We start from the raw sequence: 24,502 nt of genomic DNA, 5'->3' as shown, positions 1-24,502 counted from the left end.
TGTTTGGTGGTTAAGCTTGGGTAGCCATCTAATTTGATTCCCTCGTAAAACCCTTGTGCTTGAAGTAGCTTCATTGAAACTATTATAAAACCCTTATGCTTGAAGTAGCTTCATTGAAACCATTCAATTTTGTCTTTGTATAAACATTATGACCATTTTTAATACCCCTAACAAAAAGATTCATTTCCATATTTGTTGCTACCTCTTGAGACTTTGAAACCCAAATCTGCTTAACCTTTTATTGTGGGTGATGGTGTAAAGCAACATTCTTCATGCAACCCCCTTGGCTACATGGATCCCTCGCCCTCTCCAGCACCTGCCTCTCGCGCGTCTCGCGGTAGCATGACCTCCCTTGTGTGTTGTTCACCTGCTCACCCGCCAGCTGCCATGCCCGAGTGCGTTTTGCTTTTTGTTTCCTTTCTTGAGGCTGCCCTGGCCTGCATCCGACATGATTCGTCTCCTGCTTTCTTTTCTCAAAATCATTATCACCTACTTCTTGAATTGCAAATAACGTTTCCTCAAGGGGTTGTTAAGTGATGATATTGGGTGTAGCTCCCCCCTTCTAAGAGGATTGTGTAGGCTCACCAATTGGAAGCATTTTTTTAGATGTATCCATTATCTTCTATGCACTCTTGAACTCTATCACAAGCTATCACAACTTTATGTAAATGAGGAGGGATGCCACATATCTTGATGTATTCCTGTCCAACCTTTGCCAACCAACGACAAGTTCGAAGTGAACTCTACCAATGGATCTATATAGAGGGCTGTTTTTGATGATCTTACTTCAACAGTCTTCAATCCAAATATCATTCGTTTTCCTCTTGTTTTGGGAATCTTTGACTTCATTTGTACTCCCTTTGTATTTTTTGTTGATGAATGGAATGAAAAGAGTTTCATAAGATTGCTAAAAGTGTATTTTTTGATTGTATATTTATTGATGAATGGAATGAAAAAAGTTTCATAAGCTTGCTAAAAGTGTATTCCTTGTTTAACCCAATTCACACGGATATCGTGCTTTCTCATACACGGCCTTCCAAGAAATACTGAGGGTCTTTTGTAACGATCTCGTATTTCACCATGCTAGTTGGGAATGGGTTTTTTTGCATTGAACAGATTTGTGCTTGCATGTTTTTGCATGCAAATATGCTCCTTTTCCTTAGGATAACGAATAGAATTAACAAGTGATAAAATCACAAGGCCTGCCATTGGGAGTTCTATATTACTACTAATTGTTGATATTTTGTACTAATCAATAGATAAAATGTCGAAGCAATTTCCATCTTTGTTGTGAGAACTTTGATCTTTTTAGCAGTACAAATAAAAATGCTCGTATATAGTTTATATAGGTTGTGAACAAGAATGATGCACTGATAATTACTTCGTGGACACTGTCTGCATACATCAATTATGGTAATTACTAATATTCTAAGCTCTCAATCACATTATTTGTATATTCTCCTTTGCTCAATCACACTCACTTATAACGACGATTTGCTCGCAAAGGTTACATCTTGAGAAGCACCCTCATTTCCTCCTTCAAGAGTTAAAAGAGCCAAAGCAAAAAGATGCATGTCAAAAATAATGTTTGTATGCAATGGACAAGATGATCAAACTAATTACTAAGTAGACATCAATAAAGGCAATGGACAAGATGATCAAACTAATTGCTAAGTAGACATCAATAAAGAAAGATAAAGATACCATTGAGTAGTATAAGATTTCATAAAGGTAAAGTTCCAATTTTGAGCGCTCTCAAAAAAGTAGGCAAAGAAAAGCGGTGAAACTGGCATCAGGCACAAGGTTGTGGCGGACCAACTAGCCACATCACATCTACTACATCACTATCAAGATCAACAGAAGCACCAAATTCTTATCACCAAGAAACACCACCATTCACAGCCTACCTTGTGCACACACGACCTCATGCATCTACATGATTTGTGCACAAATATCCAAGCTTCAGCTTAACAACCCATAGTAAGCATCACCCAAGATGTAAAGCCAACACACCAAGCCAATAGTTGTCTATCAACCACCTTCAATGGTAGAACTCTAGCCACCAGCATCATCTCTAGTAGTAACTACCCTCAGCTTGATCCTCAAACAAGAAGAAATTGTTGGCAGCTCACGATCTACCCAACCTAATCACTCTCTGGTAGCTGCAACTATGTGTAGCTCATGCAATGAACGAGTCAATTATTTCCACAACTATGCTCATGCAATTGATCAAATGTTGCCCTCTAACAAAGTGGTTTTGAATAAGCAAAGGCCTAATCAGATCAAGCTTCACTTGCAAAAGAAAACTAGGCAGTAAAGCTTTCATTGATCACCGATATGCATGTAAGCCTGAGTGCTACAAAAAGTAAAAATGCTTTTCACTCTTCTGGATCGACTTGGACACAAACTTGCATTCCACACTATAGGAAATCAAGAGAAGAAGCAGCAATCTACTGCAAGCCACATGCTTGCAAACTTTCCAAATGACCTCTAAAAGACGTGCAATACTGGGAGGAGAACGTGAGTGAGAGGGATCATTGCAAGAGAGGGCATTCACCATATAGAGGAGCATGCTAGAACATGGCAAAGCAAGGACATTATAAACACAACATGCCTCCTTGCCAAAATTGTCAGGAGCAAGCAATTCAAGCGAGTGTGAGAGCCTTCCTTTCTTCGGAGGAAGGTGCATGCTTTCGGGACCTTCACATAAACTCATCCAAGTGTATCACACAAGTACATGAGGTCTGAATTTCTTCAATGTACAAAATGAATTTGAAAAGAAAAACCTAAAACCCCTTTTCGTACAACAACATCATGCAGACCAAAGCATGGGACCACAATAATTAGCACCTAAGAAAGATCACAATGCAGCTCACCTCCTCCACCATCTCCTCAATAGTGTTGCTAGCCATTTTGTTGTTTTACTCTGAGCACACCCTTCAGTACTAAGCTGCCTCTAATTCCCCTACATACCCAATTCTACCCCTCTCATCTTGATTTACTCCCTCACTGGCTGTAACAGCGCCCCAGCTCGTCGACCACTGCCGTATGCCCACAGAATTGGCCCTACTTCCGTTGCATATTCCTTGAGTTCTACATGTACTTGGCCCTTGTTGCCAGCCCAACTACATGCCATCGAGTTCTTCACTGCTTGTTACAAAGACACAAGTTTTATTCCCGTGCAGGCTGGGTTTAGAAGGGAAAGGCATTGGCAAGGGATCCTTTGCTCAACGGGGTTGGAAGCAAGATCCTTGACCCCAAAGCTCAAAGAGGACACGCTGTTACTTGCTCTAAAGAGATGGAAGTGGCAGCCACTAAAGTGGACAAGGCTGCACTAAATCCATGACAAATCCCATCATGGGAGCTATAACGCCGTCGATGGCACCCACAAAGGCTATGACAGGTACAACTCTCTCACATACAGCAGTGTTGGGCTCAAATGCGAAGTCTTTCGAGTGTTGTCTCTAGATGGTAGTAGCGTCGAGTGGAGTTGCCCATGACAAGATCAGTCGGTCAATGACTGTCACTTGCTCGAGTACACCATAGTCGAGGTAGGCACCTGTCAAGAGTGCAAAAATCAGCTTGCCTCCCCTACATTATCCCTCCACTAACATGAGCCTAGCGATCGATCATCTTGCAAGACCCAAGAAAAGCCTAAGAAATTTTAAGGCCACAAAACTTTCAATAGATTACTCAACAAAATCACCTGCATAATTAATATCATAAGCTTAACTCTAGACAACCTTGATTCAAAACAATAAGGTGGCAACCATTACCATGGCCACAACTTCCGTCTTAAATCAGGCAACAAGCACAACTACCAAAGCACGTATAGCAAACAAACACAAGATGGAATGCAAATTAACCCTGCAAATAGGAGCTTGAGCATTAGGCTAATTTTTTTTAAAGCACACATGGACAATTTTTGTGCAACATCATCATGACACAGAAATAAACAAACACACAAAGCGATTTACATTCAACCTGGACTTTCGAGCATCAAAAACCAACAAAAAACCCCACTTCTTTAGAACCAAAGATCTGGAGAAAGAACCTTTTGAACATGAGGCTAAGTTGAAAGAAGAGGAACGAATGGAAACTAGTACTGATGCCAAAATTAAAATATCTTTGAGGATACTAAAAATTCAATGTCTTTCACCCTGTCTTTGTCACAATCCTTCTCTTTCTCCAGGAAGCAGCATCCAAATGCAAAAGGGCAGGACAAGGGAACAAGCAAGCAGCTAAAACTCTACAGAAGAGGGCAAAAATTGCAAATGAGCAAAAAAGGAGCAACTGGTTTAACGACCTGGAGTGTGTATGTGAGCACTGCCATGGGCAGCAGGGGTGTTGGTTGCAACCCTCCTAGCCCCTTGCTCAGCGTGTGATCTTTGACTAGTGTTGGGTGAGGTCCATACTTTTTTTTACGTGTCCTACTTTCATTCTCTTGCACTTCGCTATCGCCATCCCGCCGAAGCTATTCACCGCCGCCCAGCCCACTTGTCATGACTCCACATTGTCTCCCATCCCCCTCGGCACCTTCTTTGCTAGCTTCAGCTCTTCCACCCTACCTTCTTGCTTGGATCTGCCCAAAACCCTACCATATTCACCATAGCCTGCGATAGTCACAACAAAAACCCATTGGAATGCTATATCACCACATCAAGAAGATGTGGTCTTGTGTATTTACCTGTTGGACAAATACATCATCATCTTGTAAAAAGATTAGGAACAAGCGTGGAGAGAAGATGAAACCACCTGCACGTGGGTATGATGTCGTTCTCCACATCACGTGACCACAAAGACCACTCTAGCTGGATTGCACTAACGGGGTGAATTGCATCGACCCATTGTATGGTTGATGCCGAAGCCTTGGATAGCCCTATATGCTTCAACTTTCCTTCCTCCACTAGCTTCTTCATTTCCCCCACCTGTAGAGCAGGGCACATAAAAGCTCAATATAAGGAGACTCTACAAAAACTCACATAAAAACCTGCAACAGGAAAATGTGCATACGCCACCAATTTCCGCTCAAGGTCGATAACTTTCATGTCCATGGGAGTGGTGACCTATCCGTGGACCCTCGAGTTCTGATCCCTTTGCTTGTTGAGCTTTGAAAACAATTTTGACACTTCCTTAACCTCGAGGTAGCCCACTGCCTCACCTCTGAACATCAGCAGGCCTTGAGAGCTCCGAACTTGAATGAACTACAACAAAGAGATGTTAGGGAAACCTCTCTGTTCAGCACATCAATGATTGTTTCATGCAAGTCCATCCTCCTATCCATGGCCTCAACAAGGAGGATTGGAAGCCACATAATGACATGGTTGCTGGCAGCCTCGGGGTTTAAAGATGTAGTGCATGTCTATATGTAGGGGCAACCACTGTAGTGTCGGGCAGACTGCAAAGCACATCTCGGAAAAATAACACACAGAGAGAGAGAGAGAGAGAGAGAGAGAGAGAGAGAGAGAGAGAGAGAGAGAGAGAGAGAGAGCCTTCATGACCCCGACCCTGCATGCCTCGACAATCACTACCGTGCTGATTGCGGAGCTTTGAAAATAGCAGGTCGAGCAATTTGGTAGCTAGCAAAAGGGCTGTGTGTCGAGGTTGAGGCAGAAGACAGAGTGATGAGTTGGAGGAATCTGATGACGGGTGCAAGAGATGACACTGCCCCTGTCACATACATGACTGTCGGTTCTGAAGGAGGACGTCGAGAACTTCATTATGGTGCTGCAGGAGCTGCGCAAGGCGATACCCAGCTATTGCGCGGACGGCCAAGCCCTCTACGCAGGCTGTGTGGCCAATCAACAGCGCATGATGAGATCTGGGCGAGGCGGTCAGGCCGCGCATCCTGGAGCTCGAAATGATGACCAAGCATGGCACACTTAGGTGGGCAGAGTGTGACAACAGATAACAAAGGCAGCTGCTCTGATTTGTCCAGCTCAGCTAGAGAGATGTCCATCTGGACTTGTCTGACAGGGGCCTTAGTAAGAGAACAAGCAAAAGTTTGAGAGAGAGAGAGAGAGAGAGAGAGAGAGAGAGAGAGAGGCTAGAGAGCACGCGCTCTAATAATAAGACTCAAAAGTGCTCCACTACCAAACTACAAAGAGAGTGAATAAAACAAATCCATCATTAGATTTACAGAGTAGTCATCCAAATGAGTGCCCACTATCTTATTTCAACCAATGAACATTTTTTATCTATCAAAAAAATCTTAAAAATACAACTCTTCTTTTTTTTCTATTTTAGTCAGCAAAAAAAGAAGGCATCTCTATAGCCTTTGCCCTTTGGGCAGGCCAAACACCTCATCAAATTTGTTACATAAGTCATAATGCTCTTCTTCGTCTTCATCATCATAGACCATTATACTAGGTGCCTTGCTCAAGAGCTCTCTCTCTCCCTCTCTCTCTCTCTCTCTCACACACACACACAAACACACACAAACAACAGGCCATCGTGAAATCTCACCTTGTTTGATAGTTTATTTATAAATTTTCCAAAGAGACCTTCAGATGATACCCCGTGGAGCACTGCAGAATGATTGAGAATGGCGCAAATGTGGAGGTGCCTTGGTATGCATCGGCACCTTGGCAGGCATTTGCACACGCAGCACGAATGGAGTCATGTACCCAGAGAGAAAGTGGACTGCCTGGTAGTGGGTGCCGGCGTGGTTGGGTTGGCCGTTGCAAGAGCCATGGCTATGCGCGGCAGGGAAGTTCTGGTTGTGGAGTCAGCTCCCACTTTTGGCACTGGCACTAGCTCCCGCAACAGTGAGGTCATCCATGCCGGCATATATTACCCTCCCAGTTCATTGAAGGTATGTGACCGAAGAACCTTGTTATACATATTGTATGAATATGTACAATTGTATATTTATACATAGATATATCTATCTATGTACATGTATATGTATATGTATATATCTATCTTGTATACACAAAAACACACAAATACATATAAATAAACAAGACGTCTAGCGGACGAGTACACTGCTGGCTGGATGAAATGATATATTAATGTCTACAAAAGGCCATAATGACCTATGAGACCAACAAGTTACAAACCGGTGAATCTAATACAAAGTCTGTGTGCTAAAAGAAAGACTAACATCCTAAACAAAATGTTGTAGTGAAAGTGGAAGTGGGGGAAAGACTAGAGACTCTCTAAGGTACAAAGTAATGATTGGTGTTGGATCTCCTTGATGTCCTCCATGGTCAAAAACCTGACTGGGTATCGTGCGTGGTGCGCCAAAATAATCCAAATCGTCCTTTGTAATCTCCGTCTATACTGGGATGCCCTCCTCTATAATCAAGGACGCGTGGATCTCCCTAGGCCCATTGCACGGTCAATCACAGTGTGCCTCTAAATGGTATCAGAGCCGTGTGGTGATACTACCACCTGGATGCTCATATGTGGCTGCAGGGTAGTTTTTGTACGTCGAACGGAACCTCTCGTTCCGTCCGGCCGGACCCGTCCCATCCCGTGCGTTCCGTTCGTTCCGTCCGGTGACTATTTTCGGCAGTTTATGATCGTTGGTAGCTTTTTGACCGTTTTGCAACGTCCAGTTTGTAGGCCTTTTGGAGCCGTTTGCGGGCAGTTTTGAAGCCAAATGCAAGCCCATGGCCCATGGGCCATTGCCATGCTTATTGCCCAAGGGTCAATGCCCATTGCTCAAGAGTCAAGCCTCACATGCTCTTCCTCTCCTATTTAAGCAACCCTTCCCCTTTGTTATCCAACACAACCTACAACTACAAGCTACAAGCTTTAGCCCTAAGCCTCTCAATGCTCTACCCTCTCATCTCCATGTGCTTCCATTGAAGCTCTCAAGCTCTCGAGTCTCCATTGGGTCTACCATCTCTCTCCTTCAAGCTCCCTTGGGTGACGGGTCTCTCCTTCAAGCTTCCTTGGGTCTCTCTCTCTCTCTCTCTCTCTCTCTCTCTCTCTCTCTCTCTCTCTCTAATCTATTGATACATCATACATCATACTAGTAGCTACTAGCTACATACTACATAATGCTGCCTCCTCTTCATGAAGCCTTTGAGAAGCATTGCCGATATTTTGAGCGGGTGGGGGGCAAGCAAAACTCTTGCAAGTGGTGGTGCAAATATTGCCCAAAAGCTATGACCTCTTCTGTCACCCGTCTCATCATCCACTTGACAAAGATGGGAGGACAAGCGGGGCCATGTCCTAATATCCCCGAAGATATCCTTGCGGAATGCAAGAGAAAGTATCTTCCATTGAAGACACGCAAGGGTAGAGTCACCTCGAATGAGTTCGTGTCGCCGGATGCTGATAGCTCCGATTCGGAGGAAGAGGCCTCTCCAACTATGTCCATGGCTACCGGCATAGTTTTTCCATACGTCAACCACACGTCGCACGCACACGAGTACGGAAGTACGGAATAAGTACGGATGAGACTACTTGGAAATTCCACACGTCAGATAGCCTACTACATAGGATACTTAAAAGCCTACATACTACACCACCATGTTTTAAACTTTATACACAAACACAAAACCATAGAAAGTTCAGAAATTAGATTTTGGAGACTAGCTTGTGGGCACGGGAGAAGCTGAAGGTTAGCAAGAGAGGGCGAGAGAATGGGTTGGCCGCTGGTTTGCAGCTCGCAACTCACTGATGTGCTGCAATGCCTGCATAGCAGAGTCAGCAGCCCAACTCGCGCAACCAAAAAATTGTAGGCGAAAAATTTTTGCCCCAAATTTACTGCCGGGTACGAAATCACTTTCCATACGTTTCCGTACTCATCCGAGTACGGAAGTACGGCTAGGCAACCACACGGGTACGAAAAAAACTAGGGCTACCGGTGCCACCGCGGCCTCATGTGATGGTAGTGCCTCCTCCAAGAAGTCCAAGAAGTCCAAGGGGTCTTCAAGTGATGGTGGTCGGCCATCCGAAGATGGCAAAGCAAACTTCTCTTGCGAAATCGGTGGGTGGATGCTCCGGCCCCTTGTCTTTCCTCAAGGAGAGACAAAGAATCGCGGAAATAGAGATTGCCCGCATGGTGATTGAATGCAATCTCTCCTTCAACATTCTTCGGTTGGAGCGATGGAAGAGGATGATCATAGCAATTGCGGCGGTTGGTCCATGCGAAGGGTGGACGGGTGTGTCATACCATGACATGAAAACAAAGAAGCTTGATGAAGAGAGGGCAAGGATTGAAAAGTCACTTGAGCCCGTACGTGCGGGTTGGGCAAAGTATGGATGCTCTATCCTCTCCGACAGATGGAGCGACTGCAAGAAGGGGGGCATCATCAACATTCTTGTTTCTTGTCCTCTTGGTACGTTCTTCTTACGGGCGGTGGATGCAGGTTCGAGAGGGAAGAAAGTGACCGGGGCATTCATTTGGAAGCACATCCGCCAAGCCATTCTTGAGGTAAAACCGTAAATCGAGCCTTGGCCCTTTATGTCTTGAGCAATTGCCAATGAGTCCTATGTTTTAATTTTTAAGTTTTAACTCTTCTTGTCACAAATGCCTCTTGTGTAGGTTGGTGCGGAGCATGTTGTGCAAGTGATTACCGACAATGCTTCAAATTGCAAGGCAATGAGTAAGAGGCTAGAGAAGGAATTTCCATCCATAGTATGGACTCCATGTGCCTCTCATTGCCTTGACCTTCTCTTTGAAGACATAGGGGAGCTAGGTTGGGTGAAAGATATCCTCAACCAAGCACTCTCCATCATCAATTTCATCAATGGCAAAGTGAGGGTGCTTGCCATTTACCGCACCTACTCCGACCTTGAGTTGAAGAAGCCATCGGCCACTCACTTTGCCGCCATGTGGCTACTTCTAGAGCGGCTCTATGATGTGCAAAACAAAATACAAAAGACCATGGTCTCCGATGAGTTTAAGGAGTGGATGAATGGAGAGTCCGCCGCTTGCCAACAAGATGCAAAAGCCATCCAACGGCTTTGCTTGCGGGAGGAGTTTTGGCAAGAAATTAAGGGTCTTGTCGTTGCGATCTTGCCCTTGTACAAGGCTCTCCGCATGACCGACATGGAAGGGGTAACTATTGGACTTCTATGGCACTTCATGGAGGAAGCTTACAAGGAGATTGAGAAGTCTACAATCCTAGATGGGGCTCCCGATGGAACACGGTATAACTACATATTTATCATTACATAATACATTCTCTATATATCTAAATTCTTTTTTTTTTTGAGAAAAAGATCCTTCTATTAGTTAATGAAAACTGCCCATAGGGCTACATCCACCTCTGCAAGAGAGGGCTACAACAAGCATGGTGGGGAGACTCCCAATGAAAAAACAGATATGTACAATGGGGCTAAATCAAGAGATGGGAGGAGGGAAAAGCCACACAGGTGGACAGTAGTGCCATCTGAGCACCCCCTGGACCATGGAGTAGAACGGCCCAGGGCGCCAGAGTCGAAGGAAAGCCTCGCGGCGCTCCCGCATGCGGTCAGAGCTGCCCTGTAGTCCCTCAAGCTGTCCTCTGAGAGTATGGATCAGCTCTAGCCAAAAGTCACGAACAGTCTCTGCTGGTGGTACAAGGCGAGCCTCAAAGATGCGGAAACAACGGGCCCGCCAGATGAACCAGAGAGTTAGGCCGCTGATGAGCTCCCAACACTCCGCTCTCTCACTGCTCCACTCCTGTGGAGTAAGGTCTGTAGTAGGTTGGAGTGTAGGTCGACCCCCCTGTATCACTATCATCCTGCTGGTGGAAGATAGCTCAAACTGAAGTGCCGGGCCCGTGAGGGTGGACCAAGCCGCTGCCCCCCAAGTGTACTGTCGAGCCGTGGAGAGGGCAGGCATCAGCCGAAGAACTCGTAGCCACACCTGCTGGGCCGAGGGACAGTCCCAAAGACAGTGACGCTGACTCTCCACCAACTGGTCACAGGCTGTACATGCGGCCGAGAGACCACTATGTACAAGCCAGCTCCCTACTGCTTTGGCTCTGTGTGCAACCAACCACTGGAACAAGGTGACGCGCCTCGGCTGTCTGGAGTCCCACAGCCTCTGCCAAAAAGCTGCCAAGAACTCAACTGTGAGACCCTCCTCCTGCCAATGACGTGCTGCAGCAGGGCGGGCCTCACTCTGTGCTGCAAGTATATGACGTCCAAGCCGAACAGTGTACTGAAAGAAAGGGACTCCTGGGCGGTCTGCAGAAGAGAATGGGTCCCTTCATAGCCACTCACCAGGATCCCACTGTACTCGTGCCAGTGGACAGCACTCCCAAGCCCATAGCCTCCAGTGTCCTGTCTCAAGAGCTGCTGGGTCAGGGTCTATGACGCAAGTCCTCCCACAGATGCCCACAACTCGGATCCTCTGGAAACAACACTCTGCTACCTGCGGGGCCTCTACTGCAACTCTCTGTTGTCGTCCCCCACCCTGAAGCTCGAAGAACAGGGCTGGGACAGTCTCTGAGCAAGCCCTGACTGAAATGAGAACCTCCAGTCGTGTGAAGGCTCCCATCCACCGGGGTGCTACTTGCTCGAGAGGCGTGAGCCAGTCAGCTCGAACTGACTCTGAGATGTCCTGACACATGCTCTGAACCCCTCTCATGCCCTGTAGCTGGACAACCTGCACCTCCTCTGACAAACCTGTGAACTCTAGCCAGTCACCTAGAGAGCGCGCTGGACCTGCTGCCATGGGACCCCAAGAAACATGAGGCCTACTCCCAACCAAGTAGCCTCGCTGAGTGCTAACCATGGGGTTCCAGACGAGGGGCTGCCGTAGGCGCTCCTCCGTGCACGTCGGCTGTCTCTGCTCTAGGCCACGCCGTAATAGCTCCCAAGAACGAAGCAGACTCACAGCAAATCGGTCCTCCAGTCTCCTGCTCAAACCAACTCGACGCAACTCTGTAAAGATCCATCTGGTCGAAGGTTGCCAAGGGCCTCCTGACTGAGGCACCCTGGCACGAAGCCTCTGCAACAAGAACTCCTTCCAGGGCTCCTCGCCTGGAAGAAGTCCTCTGATGACGAACTTCCCAAGAAGGGCTCTGCTCTGCTGTGCTGGATCAATGATCCCAAGCCCTCCCTGAGAACAAGGAAGTGTGATGACCGACCAAGCCACCTTGGCTCGGGCAATCTGAGTGTCGCGACTTGACCAAAGGAAGTTCCTGATCAGCCTCTGTACCTGGCTGATGCAAGAACTCGAGAAGATCCAGCAAGAAGTGATGTACCACATAGTCGCCAACAACACCTGGTTGGCAACTACTACTCTACCAGCCAGCGAAAGTCGGGCTGAGCTCCAATGTAACAGCTTTCTCCTGATGGACAGGAGAAGAGGAGCAATCTGCTGCTCGGGGGACAAATCCAAACCAACCTGACAACCCAAGTACCGAACTGCAGTCCTTGGAGGAATCCACCTGAAACCCTCTCCTGGCATCCAATATGGCACAGGAGCACTACCAACCGAGAAAGCCACTGTCTTTCTCCAGTTGATCAGTGCGCCCGATTCACAGCAGAAGGTCTCCAGAGCCTACCCACATCTGTGTAAATTGACCTCCTGGCCCTCTAAGTACAAGGCTGAGTCGTCGGCAAACTCAGCGTCCAGAAGCTCATCTCCCCGTAGAGGGAGTGCTAAGCCCCTCAAACCAACCTGCTGTGACACCAAAAATCTGCTCATCGCCTCCGCATAGAACAGAAAGAGAAAGGGGGCAAGAGGACAACCCTGTCTGACCGATCGTGTGAGCATGAAGCGCTCACCTCTACTCCTGCCAAAAGCACCTGACTGTGAGCCTGTCTGTACAAAGCTGACACCCCTCTGATCCAAGCCTCTGAGAAGCCCATCCTGCGTAGCGTGCCCTCTAGAAAGTCCTAGTCGACTCTGTCGTATGCCTTCTCAAAATCGAGAAGAAGAATCACAAGGTCCTCCCCACGGAGCCGTGCAAGGGCAGAAGCCTCCCAAAAAGTGAAGATGTTGTCAAGGATACTGCGTTCCTTGACAAAACCTGTCTGAGTCCCATGTATAAGGCTCTCCAAAAGTGGCTGAATCCTCAAACTCAGAGCCTTGGCAAGAATTTTGTAGGCTGAGTTGAGAATGGTGATGGGGCGCCACTGTCGAATCTCATCCAAGGAGCCACCCTCCTTTGGAATGAGGTAAATCAGGCCCTCACTCATGCTCTCCGGCATCACTCCTGTGTGCAGAATGTACTGAAAGGCACTACAAAGATCTGGGCCAAGCAGGTCCCAGTACTCCAAGAAGAAGCTAGGAGTCAGCCCATCCTCACCTGGACAGCTACCACGAGGGAGGGCCCTAAGAGCCGTGTGCAGCTCCTCAAGCTGAAGAGGTAACTCAAGCCTTTGCCGCATCTCCTTAGTCACAAGACAGGGCATCTGTGCCCAAACCTGCTCCCTGCATGCATCCTGTCTCTCTGACTCGGGCTCAGCCGACAGTAGCTCACGGTAAAAGTCAGTAGCGACTGCACGCATATCCTCAGGCTCACAAACAACTGACCCATCGGGTCTCCTCAACTGATTGACCTTGGTATGCGAGTGCCGAGGTCCCACTGTCTCAAAAAAACCACCTGTCACCCTGTCACCCACCTGAGTCCACTGAGATGCCTGTCGATGAAAGGCAAACTCATGGCGCCTCTCCTCTGTGCAAGCAAGCTCCTGTCGAGCCTGCTGTAACTGCTCCTCCAACCATGGACTGTCTGGATGCTGCTCCTGCATCCTCTGTAGTGAAGCAATGCCTCGTCTGAGACGCTGCTCCTCCTCTCTCGCTGCAGCCCGTTGAGCCAGAGACTCCTGGAGAAAGAAGTGGCTAAGCTGAGCTAGGCCTGAGGCCACTCTGTCTGCAGGTGGAGCCTGGCTGTCCATGCCCTCTGTCCATAGAGTCTCGACCCTCTCTCTGAGTGCTGAGTCCAACAAGACCCGCTCTGGGATGTGAAGCATCGTGCTCCCACTCCTCTGCCTATCTGCCACTGTGAGAATCACTGGTGCATGGTCCGAGAAGGATGTCCCTGCCAGGATGCCCACTGATCCCCCCAAGTCACTGAAGTGGTCACTAGTGTAGAAGCGATCTATGCGCGATAGATTCACTCCTCCCACTCTGCGGTCCGATCTAGAGAAGGCAAGACTCTCTGGAGGCCTCACAAAGCCAGAATGCTGCCATGTATCCGAGACCCTCAGCGTCATACAAAACCTCTCCCAAGCTGCTAACTCGACTCCATGCACAGTAGCATGGCTGCCTCCGATCCTGTCAGAAGGGTCCTCCAACATGTTGAAGTCCCCTCCTACACACCACTGGTCAACCTGTGGCAAAGACTCAACAATCTGTGACCAAAACTCTGCACGAGCACTCGCCACATTGGGCGCATAGATGTTCAGGAAACCCACAAGGCTACCCTGAACCTGCATAGTAATCCACTGAGCCCTGCTTGGTACAATAATCCCTCTGCCCACAATGGCCTGATGTAGTGAGTCCGCAATAGTCATACATACCCCACCCTGGATGCCTCCAGGTCCAAAAGCAGCTGACCAAAAGGTATCATAGCGTCCACGCAAAATCTGACCACATCGCCGAATGCGGCTCTCAGACAAATGGTGCTCCTGAAGCATAAGGAGATCAATCTCTCCTCCCACAAGGCAACACTGAAGCTCCTGACGCAATCGGCCCCGCTGTCGCTGAAACTGGGGCCCACCTAGTCCCTGCACGTTCCACGAGACGATCCTCATGGGGAGCGAGAGAGAACAGATGCTGCCGCAGCAGCAAGACGAGCTATCTTCGAAGCAGGCTTGGATGGGGAGTAATCCGCATCCGAGCGTCCTCTAGATAGGCGAGACTGCAGTGAGTGCCTGGTCCAAGCCCAAGCAGAGCGAGCCGTGCGTAAAGCAACCTCCTCTGTCCAGGAGTCCTCATGAATGAATACATAGCAAGGCAAACACTACGTATCAGCAAAAAAGTACACCACAATGTGTCTACATCCTGCTGAGTCTGGGGGTGTCACCGCAAACTTGGCCAGTGGCCACAACGTTTGCAGCAAATCTGTAACGCCAAGTTCTCCCATGTGGTGAGAGAACTCGAGAACCTGTGTATGCAACCATCCCACCACTGAGTCGAGGGACCACTCTGTCTCAGTCCTGCCACAGAGGGGGAAGGAGAAACCAACTGCTGAGTCCAAGGCCTCTGTCCCCCTAGCGGCGAGGAACAAAGCGTGGACTCTGAAGCAGGCTGCCTCGTGGTCTGCTGCAGAGTCGCCAAGAAAACGAGTAAACCCGTAATCGAAGAAATCCCAGCGGCGTCGGAGGTCAATGCTCGTCAAACCACGCGGGATAGCTGCAAGAGAAGATGTCTGAATCTACAGAGGGGGCCGCATGAAGGGCTGACCCTCTCTCGCTAGGCGACTCGTGGCAAAGGCGCTGCCAAGAGATCTCCTAGCCGCCGGCGAGGGTCCAGTCTCCTGAGCCGACTGAGGTACTGAAGCAGGAGGAGGGGGAGAAGGGGCTGGGGCGGGCGGGGGAGAGGAGAAGCGGGGTGGGGCGGCAGAGACATGGGGGGGGCTAGGTGGGGGGTGAGCGGTAGCAGAGGGCGGGGGAGGGCATGAGGAGGAGGAGGGGAGATCGGAAGGCGGAGCGGCTGGCGAGGGTGAAGCGGAGGTGGAGGCTGGCGAAGGAGGCTCCTCCTGCTCAAGAGGCCCAAAGCGGTTTCCCGTGGGAACCCACTGCTGCTGAGTAGGCACCTGGGGGCCACTCTGAGTGCCAGGCTGTCGCTGTGGCCCCTGGCGTCGACGGCCACGGGCCTGCTGCCACCCCTCCTCCGCTGGAGCCTCCGCTGGAGCCCCAGGCTCGGAGGGTGGCGCTGAATCTGTGCTCTGTGTCGCTGGCTGTGGCTGGGGCCCAGCCTTGGCAGGTTGGGGCTGAGGCTGGGGTGCGGGTCGTGGTCTCCTCCGTGGACAGGCCTTCGCTAGGTGGCCCATCTGTCTGCAAATGAAGCACTGGTTCGGGAGACCCGAGTACTCCATACTCTGTCGAAACCAACCCCCACTCACCCGAGGCAGAAGGATGACCTTCGGGAGCGTGTGGGTATCTCTGACCAAAACTCGAACTGAAGGGATGCCAGCCGCCTTGGCAGCTACTAATGCTGCCGTACGAGGTGTCTCCAGGACTGTCCCGATGGCGGAGCCAATCCTGGAGAGAAGTGGAAGGTACTCCCTCCGTAAACCCGGAAAGCAGACTGAGATGGGGATGTCTGCCTCCTCTACTAGTACATCCGAAGTCGGGTCAAAACCATGTCGCCACTGTCGAAAGTGGGCGCGTGATGCTCGGATGGCCAGTGGACTCATAGCAATGACCTTGGAGGCCATCTCGGAAGTCTCGAACTCAATCTAGTAGTACCCCCGTCCGAGAATCTGGACATCCAAGATCTTGCCCACCTCTGCGAGAAGGCGGGCCTGGAGAAGGTCTCGCAGATCTCCTCTGCTAGGTCGAGTGCCGAGAACCTTGCAGATGACCGAAGTCGCCTGCAAGCGCTCTACCTCTGCGGCAAGGCTCGCTTGCTCTGTCGGCGAAAGAGCAAGTCGAATGGTGGGCTCAGCGGGGTCGGGCGAGGGGGCTTCAGGCGAGTCCCTCTGTGGCGAAGCTGGAGCCTCCATCTATGTCTACTGCTGTGGCGTAAGAAGAGGACGACGGGAGGATGCTGTAGAAGGGCGCGCAAACACTGCTCCAAGGAGTTGGAACAGATGCCGAGAGTGCCGAAACTGCAGGGAGCAACCGAGGCGGGGGGGCCCAAACTGATGGGTGAACGGGCCGAGACGGGGGGGGGGGGGGGGGATAAAGCGGGTTTGGGCTAAGGGATGAGGGCGTGAGGCGGCAGCATGGGATGAGGCTGAGGGCGGGTGGCGGCAGCAGGGGGCTGAGGGCGGGCAGAAAGGCTGGAACAGGGCAGCGCGAGGGGGGGGGGCAGCGGGGGCAGAGGGCAGGCGGGAGGGACAGCAGGCGGGGGGCAGCGGGGGCTGAGGGCAGCACGAGGAGGACAGCGGGCAGCACGTGAGGGAGAGAGGGAGGGGAGGGGGGGGGGAGGAGGCGATGGCGATGGCGCAGCTGGAGAGTACAGCAGCAGCGAGCTCCTCATATATCTAAATTCTACATGCTTGTTTCTCTACTTAGTACATTTCCTCTCTCTTCCTGCAGTGATTACCTTGAGGACTCTCCCAAGAGAGACGACATTCTCCTCCCAATCACAAAGCGGTGGGATTGGATGAAGAGACCTATCCATTACTTTGCGGCTCTCTTGCATCCGGCTTACAAGAAGCTCGAACTCTTTGCAAATCAAGAGCTTATTGAGGAGCGCAACAATTACCTCTTTAAGGTGCTAAAAGAAGAGGACATTGGAGCATTTCTCCAAGAGGTAATCAACTATAGCGACCAACGAGGCACCGCATTTACTTCCAACTTGTGTTGGAAGCGGCAATCCTTGGTGAAGCCTTTATTTTGGTGGGAGAGCTTTGGCTATCAATTGCCTACTCTCAAACGACTTGCTTTGAGGGTTCTTGGCCAAGTAAGCGACAAGCCTCAAACTTTTACATTTTGTGCTTAATCTCTTTAACTATAGTCTCTTATAGCTTATGCCTCTCTTGATGTGTTTTAGGATTGCTCATCGGGAGCATGTGAGCGTAATTGGTCCGCATACTCCCTCATCCACACCAAAATCCGAAACAAGCTCTCAACGAAGCAATTAGAGCGACTTATCTATTGTCGCTCCAATTTACGCATGTTGCGCTCTATGCATGAGATGCCTATGGCTCGACATGTATAAATTATAAATTATAATCACGACTCACTCCATTTTCTATACTCTAGAGTCTAGTCTTTAATTAGTTTGAATATACTAATTATGTTTTCATTGTCCAATGTTGTAAATGTCAAATAGGTCAACGTGGATGAGCTCACACTTACGATTGACACTCTAAAGAGTGTCAATAAAGAGCAAGACCCTGAGGAGCAAATGATTTTTCGTGAGCTCTACTTGGAGCTTGAGGAGATTGATCGCCGGGTTTCTCGCACACGATCACGCAAGAAGGTCGTCATCCATGGAGTTACATCGGCTACAAGAGGCAGAGGTGCCAAGGCTACAAGAGGTAGAGGCAAAGCATCAACAACACCCACGGAGGCTCCTAGGACCTATGTGCGGCGAGGCTCCGGAAGCGACTCTTGTGCGGCGGCCATCACTATGGAGGATAGAGAGCCTCGAGAGCCAGAGTATGATGATGAAGGCAACCTCATTAGTGATGGAGATTATGAGCCGTCATCCTTCGACTCTTGTGAGGAAGAGGATGATGTTGATGAGCAAGGCTCAGAAGAGGAAGATGAGGAAGATGATGAGAGCACTAGTGACTAGTGACTTTACTATTTAGTCTCTCTATTACGGTGTGCCACTTTTTGAGTACTTTGTAGCCCTTGCCACTTGGTCCCCCCACTTTTTTGTATCCCTTGCCACTTTTTGAGTACTTTGTAGCCCTTGCCACTTGGTCTCTACTTATCAAATTTCAATGATCATTTTGGTTTATGTAATGCTCATTCTCTTTAGTCTTTGAGTCTTGACTCTTTACATTGTAGTATTGTAACTACTAACTTGTAATCTATACAAATGTCAAGTTTCTATAAGTAAGTATTAAGGCCTAAGCCTTAGGCCCTTAGACTTGAGAATTATTTGTTTTTTTAAATTTAAACGTACATAACGTCATCGTACATCATAAATTTTTTTAGTTCGTTTAGTACCGCACATCATCGTACGCGTACAAAACGTACGGGACCGTACGAGACTACTATGTGTGGCTGAACCGGTGCGGTTTTGGACAGGATTTAGAGAGAAGAAGCTTGCTGTTTTTATCTGGTTTTCTCCAAGTTTGGGGTAGATTTGAGTATGTGAAGGCCTTGGATCCTTGTCTATGACTTGCCCGTCTTTCCCTTGATTACCCCTACCTCTCTTCACCGAGGGGAACCCGATGGAGGCTTCAGGATGTGTAGCAGTGCTGGATTGCTTTGGATTTCCCAGATGGAGTCATGTTACCATGCCTTCCTGCAAGGGGAGCAAGCATGCAGTTGTTTGATCTAGAGGGGGAGCTATTCATTTTCAACTTCTTCTTCAGAGAGAAGTGTTTGGATAGGAGTAGGATCTTCTTCATCACTTCTGGAGGAGGTTTCTATGGCCGTGTTTTCTTCGAGGAGATGGATTGGCAGATTTGTTGTGTCTTTTGCAAATGCACATCTTTCTTGGTTATTGTTAGCTACCTATCTGATGGGTAGCAGGTTGATGATTCGGTTGCACTCTTGTATTAGATTGTGGGTTATGGATGACAGAGGGGGATCACTTCCCTTCTTGAAGTAGAGGATGTTCCATGATTTTTTATTTTCCATCTAAGGATGGAAGTTCCAGGTCTAGCTTCAGTTAACTCTTGTTTATCCGGTATGCAAGTAGTTCAGGTGCATATTCCAGTGCATGTGTTGGAGTTGGCTTTGACAGGCAAAGGGGGATTTTTCTATCTCCAGAACCACTTCTTATTTGATCATCCGACTTCCCTGGATGAGTTTTAGAGGTGGAGCATGTGGTGCCAGACCCTTAGCCAACGATGACTCTTTTTGGACCCTGACGACTTCTTTGGCAAACATGATCCCGAGTCGACAGCCTTTCAGGTCTTCCTATTCTTAGTAGTCTGAGTTTACCGATGGTGTGATTCTCTTTGAATCTCAGGTTCCATGAGATTCAGGCTTGGGTAGTTCACGTCTGATAGACATGACGTCCCGTCCGGTCCCGTCCGGTGGTTTTAATGGCCATTACAAAAAATCCTCAAGGTCTCCATTGCATAAACCTCTCAAGCTCAAGTTTCAACCCTCAAGAGTCAAGCTCTACATCTCTCAAGTATTCTATCAATTGTCGAATTGTCTCAAGTGTAAAATTTAGGCTGAAGAATTGCGTGTTTTTATTTTCGAACGTACGTAACGATGTCGCACGACATAAAATTTTCTAGTTCGATGAGTACTGCACGTCTTCGTACGTGGACAAAACGTGCGTGACCGTACGAGACCACCTTGATTCAGGCTTTGCTATTCATTTTTAGAGGAAGCAGTCTTACTCCAGGTTGTCTCAAATTTCTTTCTAGTGGTACTTATTTTCTTTTCCCAGGATTGAGCAGGAGGGAGACTTCCTATCTTTGGGGGAGTTCTCAGCTTTAGCTCTGGAGCTTTCCGAGACAGTGTTTGCTCTGTTCCGACCTCAGAGTGTACTTTTGAGGATACTTCTCTTTGAGAGGGGGCTTCCAGGTTATTATCTTCGTTTGACTTCCGGTGCTCCGTTCAACGGAGTACCATGCACAGTGTCTTCCAGTCCTTGGTTTCCTTGCCCATTTCTTACAGCTTTGGATGGTGTGCTCAAGCCCACAGTGCAATTAGTATCTTGGTGGATGTTTTCCTTTGCCATTTTGGTGGTTGGCTCGTCTTTCGGATTTGTGGTGTGAGGGTTGCTTGTAAGGTGCAGCGGAATGAATGTTGAACTTTGCTCAAGATGAGTGCTCCGAACTGTGCTCAAGGTTCCTTTTGTTCTTATGGAATGGAGAGCCTTCCGTTCTTAATGAGAGGGTGCAATGATCACAAACAAAGTGAATGGACACTGTGCGTGCAAGTATATGAGACTGAGAGATAGAGAGAGAAGAGAATATGACACCAGAGATGTTGTAAAACCCTCCTCTGAAGGCCCCACTCTCTATGGTGAGAGCGGTCTACTTATGATTGCACAAATCTCTACAATGCTTGGACTTGCCGACGAGACAGGCTGAAATCTGAAATCCCTAATGGCTGAAATATGCAAATCTTTATCTGCTGAATTCTGACTCTATGTCGGTGATGATGTCGATGGCGACGATGCGATGACGACGCGCTGAAAACGCAGATGCTGAAATTTGCGTTTTTCGGGCTGAAACTGTAAACCTTGCGAAAACTGACCGTGTAGCAAGGAATTGCTGCGGGAAGGTGAGATCTGCGAGGTTTGGGACTTGATCTGCGGTGTCTAAGGGCTGAAAACAGAAAACGTTGATGGTTCTTGATGATCCGTCGCGGTAAATCTGCAAAACACTGGGGCTGATCTGCAAATAAAAAATTCTAGGGCTGAAAATGGCTCTGCTGTCGTCGGATGGTCTGCAACTGCAAAACGCTAGGTCTCTTGTTGAGTCTTCTGTCGCCAGGGATCTGCAAAAGCAAAAACGCTGGCTGATCTGGTCCAAAAACGCTAGGTGGTTGCTGTGGAGCAAAAACGCTAGGGCTTGGGGTTCTGCTGAGAAGTTGCCTGTTGAGCAATGGTGCTCCTGCTGTCTCTTCTGCCAATTAGTGCTAGTCTAGGTTTGCTTATATACAAACTTACTCAATTTGCCCTATCTACTTTCCAACAAAAGTCACTTAAAAATAATAAGTGAAAAATGTCAAAAATAGGGAAAATAGGCTAAATGCACTGGAAAATTCCCCTGAAGGATTCTGATGGGAATGCTTATGATCATGTTGTGTGCAACCGGAGGATATGCATCTACACTAAGTGTTTGGACATGCACGGTCTGCGAACGGACTCACAAAAGTGTCAGATCACTTCTAAATCTAGACTGACTCGACTGATTGAACCCTTGTCGTGCTTCAGCTTGTCCACGGACACATAGGGTTGGATGTGTCACGTGACATCCCCTCCTTTTCAAAGTGAGGTACTGGTACCGAACTGTATGTCATCGAGGGAGATCGCCAATAGTATCCAGAATCCTGGAAGGGACTCTTCGTCGGCCCACTCTGATGTGTGGGTCGTGCGGTACTTGAACTTCATAAAGGTCTGCAAAGTCTTCTTCTTTGGGCCGGGCCGAAAGCGACAAAGTCTTTTGAGGCTCCTTCGATGCTTCAACTTCATCTAGAGTCATGCTTCTTTCTCCTTCAAGAATCTCCATGGCTGAAGATTCTTGAAACCACTTCCAACACAAAACCATGAACATACCTATTCCATGTAAAGTGAGTGGGAAAAATATTGTCTTCCTCAAAGACTGTGCATGCAATGTAGATGAACAAAGAGACGGAGTGCCAAACCGTTCACCACCCATACGCAAACAATGAGATCGAATCCTTCTCTTTTCATCTAAAGAAATCAACTGTGGCAATTCACAACGGAAATGCCCATTCTTCGTGCTCATACTTTCATGTGCTCTTTCTACAAGTGTGTCGTGCCAAGGAAGAGACATGGAATGTGACTTCCTTGAATGCATACTTTTCAACTTTTCATGAACAATCCACATACATTCGTGCTCGTCCATGAGAGAAACGTGCTCAATGAACAATGTCATGCCTAGTAAAAGGGATCACATAAAGACGCTGACGAAAATACAAGAAACGATCATGAATGAAACACTCGTACAATGCGTGCGTACCAATCATGCGAACACATAATCCTTCCTGTAAAGGTTCTTTGGACCTAAGCTCGAGAGCCAAGATCCGTTCTTCGTGACTGATCGAATCTGCAATGAGGTTAGCTTCACTAGAGAAAGTATCAACTAACTCATCCTTCTTGTGAACAATCACATCTTCATGCAAATCATCATGCTTGTCATTGTCATCCAAATCATCATGCTCATCATTATCAGTCAAATCATCATGCGTATCATCATGCAAATCATTGTCATTCAAATCATCATCATGCAAATTCTGTGTGTCATGCTTGGGAGAAGTAGAGACTGAGAGAGTCTCCGTCCCGTGAATCTCTTGCTTTTGTGTCTGCACTTGAGAAAAGAGTCGCAAGAACTCTTTCATGTGTTGGTCGCCCTTTTCTTTTCTTGCTTTGTTCTTGCAGTCATATTCTGCTTGTCTTGTGTTGTTCTCGCGATCAAATTGTGCTTCTCGTTCTTTGTTCTCGCGATCCAATTTGGCTTGACTTTCTTTTTCTTCTAAGTCGTACTGAAACTCTATGGCTGCCATTTCTTATTCGTAGGACTTTCTGTCTGCTTCTCCTTCTGCTTTTTGTGCTTTGCGGTCTAACTCCATGTCCATCACCATCTTGTCGAAAGCCTCCATAGGAACCGGCTTGTACTGTGTTGATGCAATATAAAGAAATACCGAAAGGGGCGCCAAGGTTTGGGGCCAATACTCTCTGGGGTGGAATTTCGTGACTCCGTGTCGTGTGTCGTCTCTCTCTCTCTCTCTCTCTCTCAGTTCAGTTGTTATTGAAGTGCTAAAAGTCTGTTCAGTCAGTTCTTTTCTATTGGCACGTCGTGCCTGTCTTGTGACAGAGGTATCAGAGCACCAGGCGTGTGCTTTTCTGAAAGCATACCGGTTCTACAAAAGAGCAGACAGAGCTATTGGAAATTCACATGTAGTATCTTCGGGTCCCGAGCCCGGATTGGTATCAGAGCATCTGGACGCAAAGTCTGAGAGCGGAGGACCCTGCGGGGCTCAAAGTTTAATATAAAAGAAATATTGAAAGGGGCACCAGTCTTTGGGGCCAATCTCTCTAGGCACGGAACTACACGGGCTGTGTCGACCAAAATGAAGTGTGATTTTAAAGTTGTGAAGTATTTTAAGTGAATCTCTCTTGTGTTGCGACATAATCTAGACTTGGAGTGCCCAAGTTCTGCCTGATCAAACAATACGACAAAACGCTGACCCTTCACATGACCATAACATGTGTCAGAAACATGTGGAGACTCAGATTGGTTCACTAAAGTGCTTGTGGTAGCTGTCGGTGCTTTGGGTTCTCTAGGTGGTGCTGTCTTAGGACAAGCCTTCTTTATACGACCCTTGGCGTGACATTGATAACATCGACCTTCCTTAGCATAAATGACTTGTTCTTCTAGCATTATGTATCCTCCTATAATTCCTTGTGCGGCTTTTTCATCTGGGGTTAGCTTAGGTTTAGCAGGTGTTTTAGCTTTACCCTTAGATTCATTTTGAAAGTTCTTTACCGAAGGAATAGAGGAAGATGGGCTAGAAGAGTTACCATTCTTTCTATTCTTACTGTTCTTACCGTTCTGTGGGTTCTGAGAAGTCTGAGAGGTACTGTGAGAGGACTTGTTCTCCTTAGGCTTTCCTTTGTTGTGCTTCATCTCCTGTGCGAGAGCAATTGCTACCGCCTTGTTGAGATCCACGAGGTTGAGTACTTCAATATCAAACTTGATATACTTGTCCAACCCGAAAAGGAATGCCTCTTTGCGCTTATCATCCCTTTTGCGTAATTGGGTGCCGAGCTGCAAAATACGGTTAGAGAAAGACATGACTTGCATACCAATTTGCTTGAGATTGCGCCAATCTTCTTTCAATAGCGCTAAGTACTGAGGTGGCATAAACCGTGCCTTGAGCTTGTCTTGGAAGCCGGCCCAATTGACAGAAAGGGGCATGCCTTCCTTGGCTTCCTCTAGGTGCGCGGCCAACTGGGTCTCCTGCCATGCGTGATACCAATTAATGGCATCACCGACAAGATACATGGCTTGTAAGGTGCAGCGGAATGAATGTTTGCGCTTTGCTCAAGATAAGTGCTCCGATGTAAGGTGCAACGGAATGAATGTTGCGCTTT

General features: G+C 48.1%; 2 protein-coding genes and 1 pseudogene across 5 annotated transcripts in view; 2 read left to right on the top strand and 1 right to left on the bottom strand.

Annotated features, from left to right (window-relative positions):
• Positions 1 to 5,170: 5,170 nt before the first annotated feature.
• LOC147441452 (uncharacterized) lies at positions 5,171 to 5,959 on the bottom strand (annotated as a pseudogene).
• Positions 5,960 to 6,343: 384 nt separating this feature from the next.
• LOC147441450 (FAD-dependent oxidoreductase family protein) overlaps positions 6,344 to 24,502 on the top strand; it is a 66,127-nt gene continuing 47,968 nt past the window's right edge. For 2 of the 4 annotated variants that reach the window (XM_086483090.1, XM_086483091.1), the window contains exon 1: positions 6,344 to 6,814. In XM_086483090.1, coding sequence (XP_086339216.1) covers positions 6,545 to 6,814 — 270 coding nt within the window. In that variant the 5' untranslated portion in view covers positions 6,344 to 6,544. The remainder of the gene's footprint in view (positions 6,815 to 24,502) is intronic. The other 2 variants (XM_086483092.1, XM_086483089.1) reach the window with 2 other exon arrangements.
• On the top strand, positions 17,078 to 18,626 carry LOC147441451 (uncharacterized). The gene is made up of 2 exons (XM_086483093.1): positions 17,078 to 17,476; positions 17,567 to 18,626. The coding sequence occupies exon 2, from the start codon at positions 17,924 to 17,926 to the stop codon at positions 18,314 to 18,316; it is 393 nt and encodes a 130-aa protein (XP_086339219.1). The 5' UTR covers positions 17,078 to 17,476; positions 17,567 to 17,923; the 3' UTR covers positions 18,317 to 18,626.

This window comes from Adiantum capillus-veneris, chromosome 15 (genome assembly GCF_014529385.1).
Source record: "Adiantum capillus-veneris isolate H3 chromosome 15, ASM1452938v2, whole genome shotgun sequence".
Classification (NCBI taxonomy): domain Eukaryota; kingdom Viridiplantae; phylum Streptophyta; class Polypodiopsida; order Polypodiales; family Pteridaceae; genus Adiantum; species Adiantum capillus-veneris.
Note: the sequence above shows the minus strand (reverse complement) of the source record. Positions and strands in the feature narration are given on the sequence as shown.